The sequence below is a fragment of the Muntiacus reevesi genome, chromosome 1, assembly GCF_963930625.1.
Source record: "Muntiacus reevesi chromosome 1, mMunRee1.1, whole genome shotgun sequence".
In the NCBI taxonomy this organism is placed as follows: domain Eukaryota; kingdom Metazoa; phylum Chordata; class Mammalia; order Artiodactyla; family Cervidae; genus Muntiacus; species Muntiacus reevesi.
In genome coordinates, this window is record NC_089249.1 from 40,520,029 (window position 1) to 40,537,359 (window position 17,331).

A 17,331-nucleotide genomic window follows, 5' to 3' on the forward strand; every position below is an offset into this window, starting at 1 on the left:
TTATTGTCATTCTAGTCAAAGGATTTTTCATTTCTGTTTTGATTTCCTCCATAACCTTAGTGTTATTTATTATTGTTTTTAAAAAGTTTTGGATGTGGGACTTCCTTGGTAGTCCAGTGGCTAAGACTCCGTGCTTCCAATGCAGTGGACCCAGGTTTGTTCCCTGGTAGGGGAACTAGATCCCACATGCCACAACTAAGACCCAGTGCAGCCAAATAAATAAATTAAAAAAAAATTTTGGATGTGTGATATTTTTAGCTACCTTTAAAATTTTATTTGTAAATTTAATCACACTATAGAAACTGCCAGTCATTTCATATTGATTCTTTGGAATATACTGAGGCACGTTTGTACAGTTAATATTTTTCATGTGCTTAAAAATATATATTCTTTGTTGTATATATATTGCTAGATACCTGAAATAGTTCAAGCTGATTACTTATGCTTTGGATTGTTTTGGTTTGGTGTTTATTTTTTTGATCGTTTGTCATTGTTTACATTTCTCTGTTGAATGTGTCTGTTACTCCTTAATGTAATTTTAGTTGCTGCTTTATACATGTTATACCTTTATTTTTAGATTCATATATATTCATGATGATGGTATCTTCTCGGACCTAGTATGTGACATCTCTCATTGTCACTTTTGATATTTTCATCTTCAATTTTGTTTTGATATTAAGATTTTGATGGACATTCTCACATTGCCCTCCATAAAGGTTATACTCGTTTATATTTCACTTGACTTATACTGTGTGAGACTTGTTTCGCCCTGTGTTCTCCTGTGTAACAGATTTTAAGGCCTGTGCATCTTAGCTTTCTGTCTTTGTTGGTATCTTGGTAAACTGGACCTGATGCGTGGTTCTGGCACTTTTAATCTTCAATTTATTCACTGTCTGTCATATTCTAATCACAGTCGCCTTAATTGGGTCACTCCGAACACTGTCCTGACTGCATTAAGGATGGTACTTGGAGAATTTGACTTAATCATTTATTAAATCACATTTTATCCTTCCTGTTGGGGTTGCCCTAGGACTCAGTTCTCTCTGAGGACAGGATTGATCCAGCTTCTCACTCAAGTATGTCTTCCCTTGGAGTCCACTGTGGGCAAAGTGTAGACTGGCTCTTGTTAGTTACCCGGCTCTGCTCACAGGCATCAGCGCAAGCTGCCGCGGTCTTCTGCTTGCTTGCTGTAAATCTAGGGGACACGCGCGCCTCAAGCCGCAAGGAGGCGGAGGACCAGGAGGTGAACAGCTAACTCTCCTGCTGCTTTGCTGTTTGTGGTTGTGAACCCTCGTGTCTGAGTTGACAGCATCATTTGAGGGGGTGCCGAGCTTCACTGATCCCCATTACTGTCCCTGGCCCGAATGACACTTGAATTCTGCTACACTTGACTGGTAAGCTGTCTGGGGAGTTTGCTGCTACCCTCAAGCCAGTAAGTGACATCGTCTTCAGGGAGTTAGAACATCAGGGAACTCATATCTCCTACCGCCCCTCCTGCCCCCCACTGGGAGGCTCCTCTTAGCTTTCCGCTCAGGTTCTGCCAGCCATCTCACCCCCCACTTTCCATATGCTGACCTGGTGCTTTCATAAATAGCCAGGTTCCTTGAACAACTTCTACAGAAGCTGAAAGGTAACATCCTTTGCATCTATAGAGCATTTTATATTCTTCAAAGCACTTCCAGTTGCATATGACCATTTGATCCTCACCAAAAACTCTTTCAGGTATTTAGGTTAGGTATATTATCCAAATTTCACATGTGAGGAAATAGAGACAGTGATGAGGATTTGCCCATCCTCAGGTACTTAATTAATGTGGAACTGGTATGAGAACACAGCTTGTTTTGGTTAGTGAATTTGTTTATTTATTCATTAATTTACACACGTACTGAGAGGCAGCAGGATGGAAAGAGCAAGCGTTTTGGGGACAAACTTTGGTTTGAAACTTGATGCCATCCCTTATTAGCTGTGTGATACTGTTCGTGTACTTGACCCCTTTCTCAGAAGAGCAGTTTCCTGATTTGTGCATGTGCCATGTGCTCAATTGTGTCCGATTCTTTGTGACCCCATGACTGTAGCCCACCAGGCTCCTCTGTTCATGGAATTTTCCAGCAAGAATACTAGAGCTGGTTGCCTTTTCCTTCTCCAGGGGGTCTTTCCCACCCAGGGATTGAACCCACATCTCCTGTGTCTCCTGCGTTGCAGAGTTCTTTACCTGCTGAACCATCGGGGAAGCCAATGTAGGGAAAAATTATATAATGTTTATATGTGATTTAATAATCCATGAAAATTACCTGGTAATTATAGTGTCTGGCCTAGGGTAGATTATAGGTAAAGTGTTACTGTAAATATATAATATGTAAAATAGGTTACTAATACAGGTAAAAATGGCCAAATATTGATAGTTTCATAATGGTAGGAACTCAGTGGTTCAGTCCTTTCTTGTTGCATCCAAGGCCCTGCTAGGCCCCAGGAACTGCAAAAAAAGGTGAGGTTTTCTCGTGTGTCTCTATCTTCTTTTAGACTGTGGTCCTGGAGGTTAGAACCTGTCTCCATTGCCTCCCTGATGATAGGAACAATGTTTGCTAGGGAGGAGGGGCTTAATAACTGTTTACTGAACTGAAAAGGTTCGTGCCCACCAGGAGATGACCAAGCAGTGAAGATAGGCAGATGCATCATCACATAACCCTAATGCACCGTAATAGCTGTTTAGATAGACACGCAAAGGCCATGGCAAGAGCCCAAGAGACAGGATGCTCAGTTCTCCTGGGGGAGGGGAGTGCAGTACAGAGGAGGGGGCTGCCGCTTCGTAAAGCAGGTTCCTGAAGACTGACCATGATCTGTGGATGGAAGGGAGAAAAACCAATTTGCTTATCTTGGACTACAAGCTTTCTCTCCCTCAACCCCCTCCTAATGTGTGAAATTGAGTTTGTATTCACGGCACTCCTTTGTCTCGCAGTCCCTCTGTTACTGGTATCTTCCATAATGTATGGCTTTGTTAAGTGCTTCGCTAGATCCTGAGTATAAAAGAGACGCTCAGTAAAACCAGAGTCTATTCTTCGAGTGTCACCAGTCGCCATCGCATAACAAAGTGTAATATATTGTGTGAGAAGAAACAGAGGAATGTAAGAGGTGTCTTTAAGAGAGCAAATAAAACATCAGAATGGGAGAGGGAAGTGCATTAAAGTTAATAAACTGTCATGACAGAGGGGACCACTTTTCAGTGTGAAAGAATCTGATGTAGTGATTGATGATGGTAGGATTACAACCCCACTGGAATGAAGTTAGTTGCTACTTTTGCCAACTTGTAAATCTCTTGGTTCTCCTTGAGAGTCAGTCCTTGAAATGTAACAGATGTGATGCCAATAGCTCTTTGAGATGCTAAACCCATCTGTCTTCTTTTGAGAATTCTGTGCTGCTGGACTCTAAATAGTGCCGCTTGGCTGGGAGCTCAGGGATGGAGAATTCAGGCCTCGGCTGCCCTGCCCTGCTGGGGACAGTTCAGCACACCGTTCGCCAGGGCCTCGTCGTCATTCCCTGTTTCCACAGTGACACAGCCAAGGAAGCCATCAGGAGCAAACTTTGCTCAGATGTGTACCTCTGAGCCGCTCATCTTACTCGCGCGCGCGAGAGAAAAGGCCATCGACACAAGGCACTTTCTTGGCAGCGTGGAAGGATGACCACAACCGCAAGGGTTCCAGAATGCTTTCTGCCAAGACCTGGATTGGATTTTGTGCTTCTTCAGCCACAAAATGTCCCCAGCATCTTAGCCCCAAATCATTAATGCTCTTTGCAGCCAGTCTGCTCTGCCTGAATACTACCTTATCTTTCTTTGCTCAACACCCTCATCATTGTTTTCTTTTTGTTAGCTAGACTCTCAAAGCTTTTAGATTCTTAATATCTTACTTCTCCTCCCCCCACTCCAAACAAGCAGGAGATAGGAAGCAGCATTTTCATCCTTGATTACACATCTCTCTCTTTGGAGAAGAATGAAAACCCTAGTTTTGGTTTGGGGTGCATTTTGTAGACTGTTTCCTTGGAGTATAAAGATGCTATGTGTATGTATTGGCATGCTGTTGTAATATCATTGACCTTGGCAACATCATGTAAGTGTTTTGAGCTTCAGATTCTCCATTTGAAAAGTGGGGATAAAATTTTATTGGGTTTCTAGGAAGACCAGTGGAGAAGGCAATGGCACCCCACTCCAGGACTCTTGCCTGAAAAATCCCATGGACGGAGGAGCCTGGTGGGCTGCAGTCCATGGGGTCACTAAGAGTCGGACACGACTGAGTGACTTCACTTTCACTTTTCACTTTCATGCATTGCAGAAGGAAATGGCAACCCACTGCAGTGTTCTTGCCTGGAGAATCCCAGGGATGGGGGAGCCTGGTGGGCTGCCGTCTATGGGGTAACCCAGAGTCGGACACGACTGAAGCGACTTAGCAGCAGCAGCAGCAGGAACACCAAAGAGATTGCATGGGAAGGCATGCTTAATATGGTGCCTAGCACATCACGGATGCATAACAAATGATTATACGTCTCTGAGGAGAGCTGCACCCTCAGTCTGGTGCCAAGTTTAATATTTAGGGGTATATGTCAAAGTAAAAAGGCAGGAGCTCGTTGTAAAAGGTAGAAAGTGATGAATCGTATGCAGACATGAAGTCAGTCATTTCGGGAAGGAGACTCTACCAGTAATTTAATAGCATTTGTCAAAATCACCATACTTTGATGCATAATCAAATGGGAATAAAACTAAACTCATAATAACTGATGATGTAAGAGGCAGTGTGATGTAAACTGGCCTGAAAGCTGGAAGATCTGGGTTGTTCATTTCACTTAATTGGTTCACGGTCTCAGACTTCTTAGGCTTCGCTTCAACATCCATAAAATGGTGATAATAATGTTTTTCTTATTTTCCCCCTGCTGGGTTATTGTAAGGATCAAAGGAGATGTGTTTTAAAAGTACTGCCCATGTATGGGTTGTTTTTGATTTAGTAATAAGAGCCAGATGGGTTGCTGAAGAATCTGCAGGCTCTTTTCCTCTTTGAGGTGAATACGAACTACAGGTAGCAAGGATGGGGGCTTCAGTGTTTGTAGCTTCCTATATCCGGCCGCTCCATGTCATGTTTTGTTGGTAGCCTCTGCTGAGCCCATTTTGCTGCTCATTTTGCCAGGCCTTTGCCATCCTTTGGCCTCAAGAGCCATTAAAGGATGGGTTGTGACTGAGATACCAGGGATCTCACAACAGTCAGACCCCTTTTTGGAGAATCCTATGTTGCTGTACTTGGCATGATTGCCTGGACCACTTGCATCCTCTTTCCATGGCTTGTCCTTGCTTCTCTGCTGATGATGGCTAGAGCAATAGCATCTCTTACTGTCTTGCTCAAGGATTTCTGATGCTTTGGGAAAGTTTTATTTTTTCCCCTCTTACTCTGCTGCTCAAACACGAGAGATAAGAAACCAACTAGAAGATAAAAGTTGGGTTTGAGGATCAGGAAAAGGAGATAAGTTCCTTGACTGGAGTATCCAGCCTCTCCCCAGACAGTGTGGGTTTTAATTTAACCTGTGTGTGTGTGTTTCCAGGGAGTCGACGAGTTGAAGATGAAGCCCAGAGCGGAGTGCTGTTCCCCCAAGTTCTGGTTGGTGCTGGCTGTCTTGGCCGTGTCGGGCAGCAGAGCTCGTTCTCAGAAGAGCCCGCCCAGCATCGGCATTGCTGTCATCCTCGTGGGCACTTCAGACGAGGTGGCCATAAAGGACGCCCACGAGAAAGATGATTTCCACCATCTCTCCGTGGTGCCCCGCGTGGAGCTGGTGGCCATGAACGAGACGGACCCAAAGAGCATCATAACCCGCATCTGTGATCTCATGTCCGACCGGAAGATCCAGGGGGTGGTGTTTGCTGATGACACGGACCAGGAAGCCATTGCCCAGATCCTTGACTTCATTTCAGCCCAGACTCTCACCCCCATCCTGGGCATCCACGGGGGCTCCTCGATGATAATGGCGGACAAGGTAAAAGGGGGTCGTGGTGAGAAGAGCCTGAGAACTAAATGATCCATTTGTTTACATGCCAAATCTGGTTATGAAAGATGGAGGGTAACCAGAATGCACTGGGTGAGGGGATGGTCCAGGAACTAGTCTAACTGTTTGGAGATTAAAGTGAGGGCGAGGTGCTTGTGTCTAGCAGCTCCTTCTGTTTTGAACAGGCTGTATGTCCATTTGTTTGTAAATGAATTTACCGAAATGGCTAAGAGATGTTGAAGCTGGTAGCTTGGTGATATATTTTTTTCAAATACATGAATGAATAGCTCCTTCCAAACTTTAAAAAAGGTGTGCTCTATTCTTCCTTGATAATATCCTTTCTTTCCCCATACCAGTTTCTGGAATCTAAAAAACAGAATCCCTTGAGGCAGGTAATTTATCTCCTTGGAGATACAGATGTCCTCGAGAAGTACTTCTTGATAAGGTGTCCAGGCTCGACACACATCGATCTGCACATGTGAATGGATTCTAATCCATAGAACCAGTCACATCTGTGTTTCTCCCCAGGCTGAGCTTTGAAAGGTGGTGGTTCTTAACCTTGTCCACACCTTGGAATTTCCTAAGAGCTTTCTGCACAACCAGTGCCCGAGTTCTGCGCCTAGAGGTTCTGGGGCACAGTCTGGGCTTCAGGATTTTTAAAAGCTCCCCAGGTCATTCTAGTGTGCAGTTAAGGCTGAGAACCACTGCTGTAAGGCCACAAATAAATCGTAGTCTCTGCTGCATTAATATTAGATTAATTGTCACAGGATAAAGTAATTATCCTCTGACACTGATGCTTACCCTCTAACTGCAGAAAAAGTGTTTTGTCTGTAGTTATGTTTTGTTTTTAGATTTTTCGCTTAGTTATTTTTCCTTGCTTTATACAATGGTTACTGCTTATTGCTTAAGTACAGTTATTTTCACATACATAGTGTCTTTGCAGTCATTCATATCATATCATTCATATCTTAGTCACTCATATCATCTTAGAATGATTCATTTCACAGATATGGTATTTGTTTTGTATCACTTTAGGTTTCTTAAAGTGTTTGTACTTCTTTCTGCATTGTCATTTTATACTTCTGAACGTCATTTTCAAAACTGCCTTCAGTTTTGTACTTAAAAGACATCTTGTGGGGTTAATGATGTTTGCAAACACCTCAAAACCTAGCACAGACACCATAAGCCTGCAACTTGGCAAGTAGAGAACTGTCAGGGCGCAGGGCTTAACAGAGTGAAATAACCTTGCATGATCCCTATCGCCATCTGTTGGCAGCAGGCGGAGACGACTCATGTCTGTTTAGGAGCTTCCTTTATTCAGTCTAGGAAAGGTCAAGGGGAAAGTACTAACTGGAGGAACTTCAGTACCATATGAGAAAGATATTGTCCCATTCGCGTGGATAAAGGCACAGGTAAGGATGTTAGAAAACTGCTGCCACAAAGAGCCCGTGTTAAGGGAAGTGGGATAAACTTGAACAGAATGGAAATTATAGACTGACTATAGCAAAAAGTTGCTTCCCTCATAGCTCAGTTGGTAAAGAATCTGCCTGCAATGCAGGAGACCCCAGTTGGATTCCTGGGTTGGGAAGATCCACTGGAGAAGGGATAGGCTACCCACTGCAGTATTCTTGGGCTTCCTTTGTGGCTCAACTGATAAAGAATCCGGCTGTGATGTGGGGGACTTGGGTTCAGTCCCTGGGTTGGGAAGATCCCCTGGAGAAGGGAAAGGCTACCCAGTTCAGTGTTGTGGCCTGGAGAGTTCCATGTGATGTGATTGCAAAGAGGCGAACATGACTGAGTGACTTTCACTTTCACATAGCAAAAACTTCCCTAGTAGCTTAGCTGGTAAAGAATCCATGCAGGAGACCTGGGTTCGATTCCTGGATTGGGAAGATCCCCTGGAGAAGGGAATGGCAGCCCATACCAGTACTCTTGCCTGGAGAATCCCATGGACAGTGGAGCATGGTGGGCTCAGAGAGTTGGACACAACTGAATGACTAACACTATACTATACTACAGCAAGAACTAGGGCTTCCCAGATGGTCCTAGTGGTAAAGAATCTGCCTGCCGATGCAGGAGACGTAAGAGATGTGGGTTCAATCCCTGGGTTGGTAAGATGCCCTGGATGAGGGCATGGCAATCCACTCTAGTATTCTTGCCTGGAGAATCCCATGGACAGAGGAACCTGGTGAGCTGTAGTCCATAGGGTTGCAAAGAGTTGCATACAACTGAAGTGACTTTGTCATACATAATCACACATAGCAAAACTTCCTGAGTTTTTACTTCAGGAAGATTTTGTTTTGTCCTTAGTAGATTATATTTTAGCAGTGGTATTTTGAGGGCACAGTGTGCATGGAAAGAATGCCAAGATGGATGAGACAAATTTTTGAGTTATAAATAAGTGCAAAGTTACTATGAGAGCAAGACAGGCGAAAATGATTGATTGATTGATTTAGCATCTCTGGGCTTTGGTGCAACCTATGTTGTTTCAGGCTCACCCCTCCCCAGTATAAAAGGTTGTTGGCTAAACTGGTTGGTTGTGTCTCTTTGTTGCAGTTATTTGTTATGTCTCTTACAAACACACAATAATAACAGTGTAATAATTTGAAGAATGGTGCAGGTGGTGTGGAGAGACTGGCCTCTTTTGTTCATTGATGTATCCAAGGTGCTTTGAGTGTCTCCCATGTGCTGGGCACATATTGCTTTGCCTGCATTATCTTATTTAACATTCTCAACAGCCCAGTGAGCTAAGTGGTATTATTCATTTCCATTTAGCAGATGAGAAAACAGGCTCAGAAAGGTTGAATAACCTCCCAAATGATACTGCTAGTAAGTGACATCCAGGACTTTAACATTGGGGGCTGACTCCATAGGCCATGTGTTTGATGACCTCTCAAGAGAATGGAGGGGCTGACTAAGGTTTCATATACCATGATATTCTTTACTTCTTCCTCTGTTACCTAATGGTGGCAAATATCATCTGACGACAGGGGATCTATTGCTTGATTCGTTGTGGTAATATTGGAGTCTGACTAAAGGAGAGGATTAATGAGATATGAAATAGTGGAAGCTTAGAAGTAGCATTATTCCGTAGGGGGCCCATAGGCTACCAGCTCCAGGGGTAAAAACGCAAGATGGAAGCCAGTGAGGAGGACTCTTCTGGGTCATTGTGATGAGAATTCCCCTCTGATCTCAGCCCCCATACCGTCTCCCCACACCACAGCCACACCTCAAGATCCCATCTTACCTTTTTCTCTCTTCATCAAAAAAAGGAGGTAGGTAATGACTTTTAGGCTGCTGCTGCTGCTAAGTTGCTTTAGTTGTGTCCGACCCTGTGCGATCCCATAGACCGCAGCCTACCAGGCTCCTCTGTCCCTGCGATTCTCCAGGCAAGAACACTGGAGTGGGTTGCCATTTCCTTCTCCAATGCATGCATACCTGCTAAGTTGCTTCAGTCGTGTCTGACTCTGTGCGACCCCATGGACAGCAGCCCACCAGGCTCCTCTGTCCACGGAATTCTCTAGGCAAGAGTACTGGAGTGGGTTGCCATTACCTTCTCCAGATTTTTAGGCAATTTCCTCAAAATAGCCTACACAATATCTAACTGACTTTGGATCTGAAAAGAAGCTTCTGAAAGGCAGGTAGAAAGAAGAAAAAGGAGAAAGAAGCAAGCAGGAAGTCCTGGTGCCACAGAGGTGGGAGGGTTGAAGGTTCAGTCCCGGGGGTGAGAAGCCCCGATGGGCAGGGGGTGACTGCAGCGGCAGGCGTGGGGAGGGGTCCAAAGACCACCAGGACCCCAAGGGCAGCAACGCCGAGATGGTGGGCAGCTGTGAAAGAGGGGCGTTCACAGGCTGAAGAGATTGACTGGAAGGCAAATGAAAAGAGGCCTCCAGATCTCCAAGAAATAAGCTTTGGGGACAAGTTTCAAAAATAAAATAACTTCAAATTCTGAGGCCAGCTTTTTTTTTTTTTTTTTGATAGAAGTGTATTTTTGGTACCATGGCCATATTTTACCAACATAGAATGGGGACATGGAGTTTGACAACAGTGAATCAACTATGGGGGCAATAGGACAATGCATTTGAAAGTGGAACTAATGCAGAAAAATCTAAAAAATACAGCTTTACTGTGTGTAAGGAGCAGTCTTGAAGGTTCAGTTGCCACCTGAAGGATGGTGACTAAGCCTTCTCTTTTGCTTTCTTCTTCTAAGAGATAGGAAATTGCCACTGTTTTGACTCGGTTTTTTGTTTGTTTGAAATAAAGCTCGCTTATTATGTGTGTTTGTGGGAGATTGCTTTACAGGGATGAAATTCCCGATGCAGGGAGTCTGTGATGGAAGAAAGGTAGCACATGGAGTTATAAAGACTTTCTGGCACAAGTAGGGAGATGTGAGTTCAGCATCTGGTCAGCTCACTTTTTTGCATATGCTAATTAATCACAAATATTAATTAGTGCTGTACTTTCCCGTTGAGGAAATGCTCTTGTACTGTGGCAGAAAGAAGCATGGGAGTTGGCGGAGCAGAGGTCTTCTAAGCTCAGAATTCAGAGTCAAAGCAGTTTTAACAATCACTTACTAGGCATAAGGATCTGGCCAACTTACCAACCACTTACTCTAAACCCTGGTTTTCTTGTCTGTATCATGGGGATTATAATGTATTCCATTACAGAGTTGTTGAAGATTAAATGAGGTCATACAGAGCAGGTGCTTCACTAAGTAGCATTCAGCAAAGCATTCAGCAAAGCATTCATCTAGCAAAGCATTCAGTAGGCTAAGCTGAAGGGCATATGGAGCAGGTTGAAGAAGGGAGATGGCTTCATGATATAGGAGGAGAATTGATTAGAATCATAGCCAATTATAGAGACATTGCTGAACTGCAGACGGAGGCAGGTCAGGTGAAAACCTGGGAATGGGCTCTGAGGTGTGGTGGGAGCTTCAGTCTCACCCCACCAGGGAGGCTGAGACTCATCAGTGATATAGCCCCTCCAGGGCCAGCCAAAAAGGGGCACGCACATTCATTTAACGGAAAACTCTAACGAGGAAAGAACTGCTAGGTGCTTGTTGCAAGAGACTGTTTAGAATAGTAGCAGAACCCATTTAAAAATGTATGAGGTGATTTTTGGCAGTTCCCCACCTGAGTATGAAGTGTCTGTTTTATTTCGCCTTTGTTATAATTGCTTTTATTCTCCCTGAGATGCTGGATTTAGGATGCCCATCTGAATCCAAATAATGAACTGAAGCTAGACGTAAACTTTCATTTCTTTCCAGGAGGTTTCTCTGCTGATTTGCTGAACTCTTTCTTGGGTTTTCAGATTTTAGCTCAGAGAGGTTAACTAACTAGTCCAAGATATCACAGCTTATGAGCAATGGGACTGGGATTCAGATCCCAGAAGTACCTATTTTGAAGACTGTGCTTTCTATTTGTACAATTCCGCCCAACAAAGCTCTGCGCTAAGAATTGTAAGTCGTGAGTTGTTTCAGTCTCCACTCTTACGAGCTTTGGGAATTGAGGCAAACAAATTGCTTTAGTTTTATGATACTCACGGATACTCCACGATACTTCTGTTTTATAAGATTTAAATTTTGTTTTCTGCCCTACGCACTTTACAACATTTTGAAGATAAAATGAAATAAAATAGTTGGAAAAGTGCTGGGCAAACAGGTACTTTAGGTGAAGGAATTAAAGAGTGGCACTAGGGAATGACAGTCATTGACAGTTACTTTGTCACTATCATTAGGACCAATGAAAGAGCTTGGGAAGGTTGTAGGAAGGAACCCAGAGAGTGAGACTTGCAGTAGGATCAGGCAGAAGAATAGAAGATCCAAGCGCTAATGCTGCAAGAATGGAAGAGAGCAGGTGTGCCTCTGAGTAAAGGGTCAGGGTCTGAAAATAGATGCATTGATCAGATATAGAACAGTAGCTAGATGTGTGTCATGCTCCTTACCTTGTTCCTCCCTGAAGGACAGGTGAAAATATTCTTACTCTGGCTTCTGTTGCTGTGATTCCTTCATTTCTAAATTTCTTGGCTGAGAATTCTTACTTTGACTAGCACTCTAATTCTCTGTGTAGAGAGCGACACTTTGGAATCCAGCTGGGGTGAGGAAGATGGCCCTTATTCTCCTTTGTCTCCATCTCCTCCTCTCTATACTCCTTCCTCCTCCCCCTACCTAATGGAAATAGGTTTGGAGGGAGTTGAGTTTGGTGGTGTGTGACCCTGAAAATCAGCGGTCTCCAACCTTTTTGGCACCAGGGACAATTTTCCATGGAATCAGGGGCGGGGGAGGGGGATGGTTTAAGGATGATTCAAGTGCATTACTTTATTGTTTACTTTATTTCTGTTATTATTACATCAGCTGCACCTTAAATCACCAGGCGTTAGACCCCAGAAGGTTGGAGACCCCCTGCTGTAAATAGTCTTAACTGCTTCCATCTGCTCTTTAGGTTTCCCTCTCCAACAGAATCTTGAAAGCAAGATGGCCATGCTGTTCATAGCCCACTTCATGCTTCTTCCCTATGGTTCAGTGACTTAGAGGTTTTACCCTGCTGCTTAGCTGTTTGTGATACGGTATTTCCTGGGACAGCATTGGGTATTTCTTGCTCTTTCTTCAAGAGCAAATGGTGGTGTTAGAACACTCTTGGGGGATGAGCAGAATTAAGATATAGAGGTGGGAGGGACAAGATGGTAATGAAGCTGATACCATCAGATGCCAACTTTGTGCCAGGCATGATGTTAATGAGTATGCTATTTCTTAAGTAATCCTATGAAATACATAGTATTATTTCATTTGACGGGGAAAAGAAATCAGAGAGAGTTTATGTATTGTGGCCAAAGTCACATAGCTAGAAAAATTGTGGGACTGGAAGTTTTAACTTTTTTGGTTGACTTTAAAACTCCCAGTCCATGCACTGAGGAAGTCAGGGCTCATCTCTGGGGTTCTCTTGACATTTTGATCATGGAAATGAGGAGGCTGCTCTAGCTTTAGGTATCCCACTCATACCCAAAAGCAGGGACAGGCAGAGGTGGCTAGTAAATCAGGAAAAGTCTTCCCCATATCCTGGATCTCACGGCCCCATGTCTTATCACATGGCCACCCTGTGGGGGTTGCAGTCTCCCTGATAGAGTGGAAAGGGGACAAGTGTTGGGGCCAGCTTTGAGGTTCATCAGCAGTATCTCTCAAAGGAAGTTAAGTGATCACCTGGGAATACAACCAGTATTTGTGTAACTCTAAGGCTCAGCATCTCTCATCTGTCATTTCTCCTGCTTCATACCAAACGACTTTTGTGCCCTTGGTCTAGTCATGTGTCCTCCAGAACTCGGGCCTTGACTTGTCAGTTATGTCCCTTTTCCCTTTAATTATCCACTTCTTCCTCCTTGCTGGAATCTGCCGCCTAGCTTAGTGGTGTGCACGCACCCGTTACCAGTGCTTAGAACCCAGAGGCCAGGCATGCTGTGTCTTGTGGTACATAGGACAGTACCCGCCAGTCAAGAATAGTCTTGCCCAAAATGTCAATTTTGCCCTCATTGAACCTGTTCAGATCACTCTCATATCAATAAGTAAACAAACCTGAAAGCTTTCCTTGACCCCAGTTTTTCCTCCCTTGCTCTTTCTTTTCATAGCTAAATTCCTTACATACTCATTTGAAATTGCTGTTTTCACTTCCTCATCTTTCCCTTTATCCAAAATGCCAACTCCAAATGGGCTTTTCAAGTCGCCGGTGACCTTCTGCGGCACTGAACACCGTTGACCCTTTTAGTGCTGTTACAAACCAGAGGCCTTAGATTTGTCACAGATTTGGTGACAGCAGGGATGAGGCTGAGTGGGACTGAAGCATGGTTAGGTTGCAGAAGGGGAAATGTCCGGGAAGCAGCTGGATTTGGGACTGGAGGTTAAAGAGAGTGGTCTGGGCTGGAAATTAAGAGATGAGCCTTGTTAGCAAGGAGAGGATCTGTGAAAGTAGGAGGGTGGAGGAGAGGCTCAGAACCAACAAGGGGACTAGCAGGGAAGTGTGTCCAGAATAGAACCCCCATCTGAGGAGGGGGAGATGGGAAAGAGCTAAAAAAACTTCTTAGATAAGAACAGGAACAAGGGGAAAGAGAGGCTTATCTATAAAGCAGCAGGGAGCAACTGACCAATCTGGGAATCAACCAGGCCCCTCCCCTCCCCTTAGGACAGTTCTGCCAACAAACAGTAAAGAAGCCTTACTTTTGGTTACCAGGGAGGGAAGGATGAGGGGAAGGGATAGTTAGGGAGCTTGGGATCGACATGTACATGCTGCTTTTTAAAGTGGATAACCAGTAAGGTCCTAGCACAGGAAACTCTGCTCAACATGTGGCACCCTGGATGGGAGGGGAGTTTGGGCGGGGAGGATGTCTGAGCGCTTAGCTGTGTCCGACTCTGCGGCCCCGTGAACTATAGCTCACCTGGCTCCTCTATCTATGGAATTTCCCGGGCAAGAATACTGGAGTGGGTTGCCATTTCCTCCTCCAGGGGATGTTTCCGACTCAGGGATTGAACCCGAGTCTCTTGCATCTCCTGCACTGACAGGCAGATTCTTTACTGCTAGTGCCAAGACACTCAGCATTTGAGAGGAGAATGGATACGTGTATATGTACGGCCGAGTCCCTCTGCTGTCCACCTGAAACTGTCACAACGTTGTTGATCTACCATCCTCCAGCATAAAATAAAAAGTTTAAATAAATAAATAAAGTCTTGTTGTGGGTCCCCTGCCCTCTGAGCACTCCTGCCCTCTATTTCTCTCACCACATGGCAGATTACCTGTGTGATTCTTTAGGAACTCAAATCCGTCGGTGACAACTTTCACTGAAAACTTTCCCCTGGCTTCGCACAGCTGAGACTAGGACACCTTCTGGGATGCGGTCCCAGGCCACTCCTCCAGGATTTCCTCTTCACCTCCCGGCCCTCCCGTGTCATGAAGACACATGGAGTTAGTCACCGCTCCTTGGACTGGTCCTTGATGGTTTACATCTCTGGCCTGGTGCCTCCTCTTCTCCTCCGAATAACCTCCTCCTCATCCACCCGGAAGAACCTATTCACTTTCCAAGAGAAATTATGGCACGTCTGTGCGCCCTTTTCTGACTCTGATCATCACAGAATTTCTTATTTCTTTTTATTTTTTTGTGCTTCACCTGTGCCCTATTTAAGGGCTTTTACGATAATCTGTCTTGTTTCCTTTGCTGTACAATGGGCCCACTGTGGTGCAGGCCAGGCTTTACTAACTTTGTGTTCCCAGCACATGCCACATGTCTGGTGCATAGTTGTAGCCAACTTAGAAGAAAAGCTATGGCAAACCTAGACAGCGTATTAAAAAGCGGAGATACTGCTTCGCCAACAAAGGTCTGTAGAATCAAAGCTATGGTTTTTCCAGTAGTCATGTACAGATGTGAGAGTTGGACCATGCAGAAGGCTGAGTTCCCAAAGAATTGATGCTTTCAATTTGTGGTGCTGGAGAAGACTCTTGAGAGTCCCTTGGACAGCAAAGAGATTCAACCAGTCAATCCTAAAGGAAATCAGCTTTGAATATTCATTGGAAGGACTGATGCTGAAGCTGAAGCTCTAATATTTTGGCCACATGATGCAAAGAGCTGACTTATTGGGAAAGTTCTGATGCTGGGAAGGATTTAGGGCAGGAGGAGAAGGGGGTGACAGAGGATGAGACGGTTAGATAACATCACTGACTCTCTGTCAGATATGACTTAGTGACTGAATAACAAGAGCCAACTGTTATTACATGATTAGCAGTTATAAAAATGGACACTATACAGAGTCCAGTGGATTGAATGGTGGCCCCCAAAGATAGATCTGTGTGCTAACTCCTGGACCCTGTGAATGTGACCTCATTTGAAGAAAGAATCTTTAACGGATGTAAATTAGGTTCTTATGATGAGATCATCTTGGATTAGCCAGACAGGCCCTAAGTCCAGTGACACATGTCCTTCTAGGATATGGAAGATGAGAAGGCGTGGTATGGAGTCTGGAGGTATTTAGCCACAAACCAAGCAAACCACCAGAAGCTGGAAGAGGCCAGGGAAGATTCTCCCTTGGATCCAATGCTGTATTTAAAATGAATCATCAACAAAGACCTGGTGTAGAGCACAGGGACCTCTACTTAGCCTGGATGGGAGGGAAGTTTGGGTGACAATGGATACATATGTATATATGACTGAGTCCCTTCGCTGTGCACAACATTATTAATTGGCTATACGGCAATACAAAATAGTTTTCTTTCTTTTTTTTTTTTTTTAAAAGAAGTAACATGATCCCGCTGACACTTGATTTTAGGCTCTGGCCTCTGGAACCATGAGAAAAAAATTTTCTATTGTTTTAAGCTGCCAAGTGTGTGGTGCATCTCTTAGGGCAGCCCTAGGAATCTGGTAACACCAACATCTCAGTGAAGAGGGGCGCCCTGGAGTCTCACAGCCTGGATGTTTCCTGGCTCCACCATTTACTGTGTGACCCTCGGCAAGTAACTTGGCTTCTCTGAATCTTGGATTCCTCGTCTATAAAATGGTGGTAAATATAGACCCTGTTTCTTAAGGTTATTAGGTAAAGCCATTAAAAAGCACTTAGAAAAGGCCAGATAAATAGCAGGAATCAGTAAGAGTGGGTCTGTGAGAGGTTTTCAGTAAGTCTACATTGAATACATGAATGAGTGAGTATAATGATGTGAATACAAATGCAAGCCATCCAAGACAGGATCAGAACTCACCAAGCTCCGCGGTAATTGGCTCATATATTTTGGATTCCTGGGACCTGGGGCAGTGCTGAGAGGTGAGGTGATACAGTTAGGCAGCTCTTCTTTGATGGAGCTTCAGAGCAGTGAGGCTCATTTTTAGCATCCTTTTCTGTCCTCCTCTCTCCTTGGGTTTGGTTTTGCTTCTTTGTTTTGTGTGCATTCACATGTGTGTGCACACAAGCATGTGTGTGTGTTTTCCACTGTGGTTGGTTGCCTGTATCTTTCTCTTCTCAGTGCTCAGGATAGAGAGCATTCTCACCTAGGCTGCCCTCCTCATCCAGTATCCTGCTTTCATATTTTTTCTTTTTCTCTCCCCTGAAATAAAAATTTTTGCCTCTTTCCCCTTTATTCTCTTTCATTTCATACTTTTCATCATCCTCATCACAATTGTAATGAATCACCATCATTTTTTATTAGCTGCCTGTCTTGCTTGACTACAGGCTTCATGAGGACAGGGGCTACGTCATTTTCCTTTCCGTATCTGCAGATCCTAACATATAACCTGGTACAGGCTAAGTCCTTAATATACACTTATTTACATGTGTGGGTGGATTCATTA

The 17,331-nt window shown here is 44.3% G+C and overlaps 1 protein-coding gene across 1 annotated transcript in view; it reads left to right on the forward strand.

Annotated features, from left to right (window-relative positions):
- Positions 1 to 5,598: 5,598 nt before the first annotated feature.
- Positions 5,599 to 17,331, forward strand: part of GRIN2B (glutamate ionotropic receptor NMDA type subunit 2B) — a 339,069-nt gene continuing 327,336 nt past the window's right edge. Inside the window, exon 1 of the mRNA XM_065922152.1 lies at positions 5,599 to 6,009. Within this exon, the coding sequence (XP_065778224.1) occupies positions 5,599 to 6,009 (411 nt within the window). The remainder of the gene's footprint in view (positions 6,010 to 17,331) is intronic.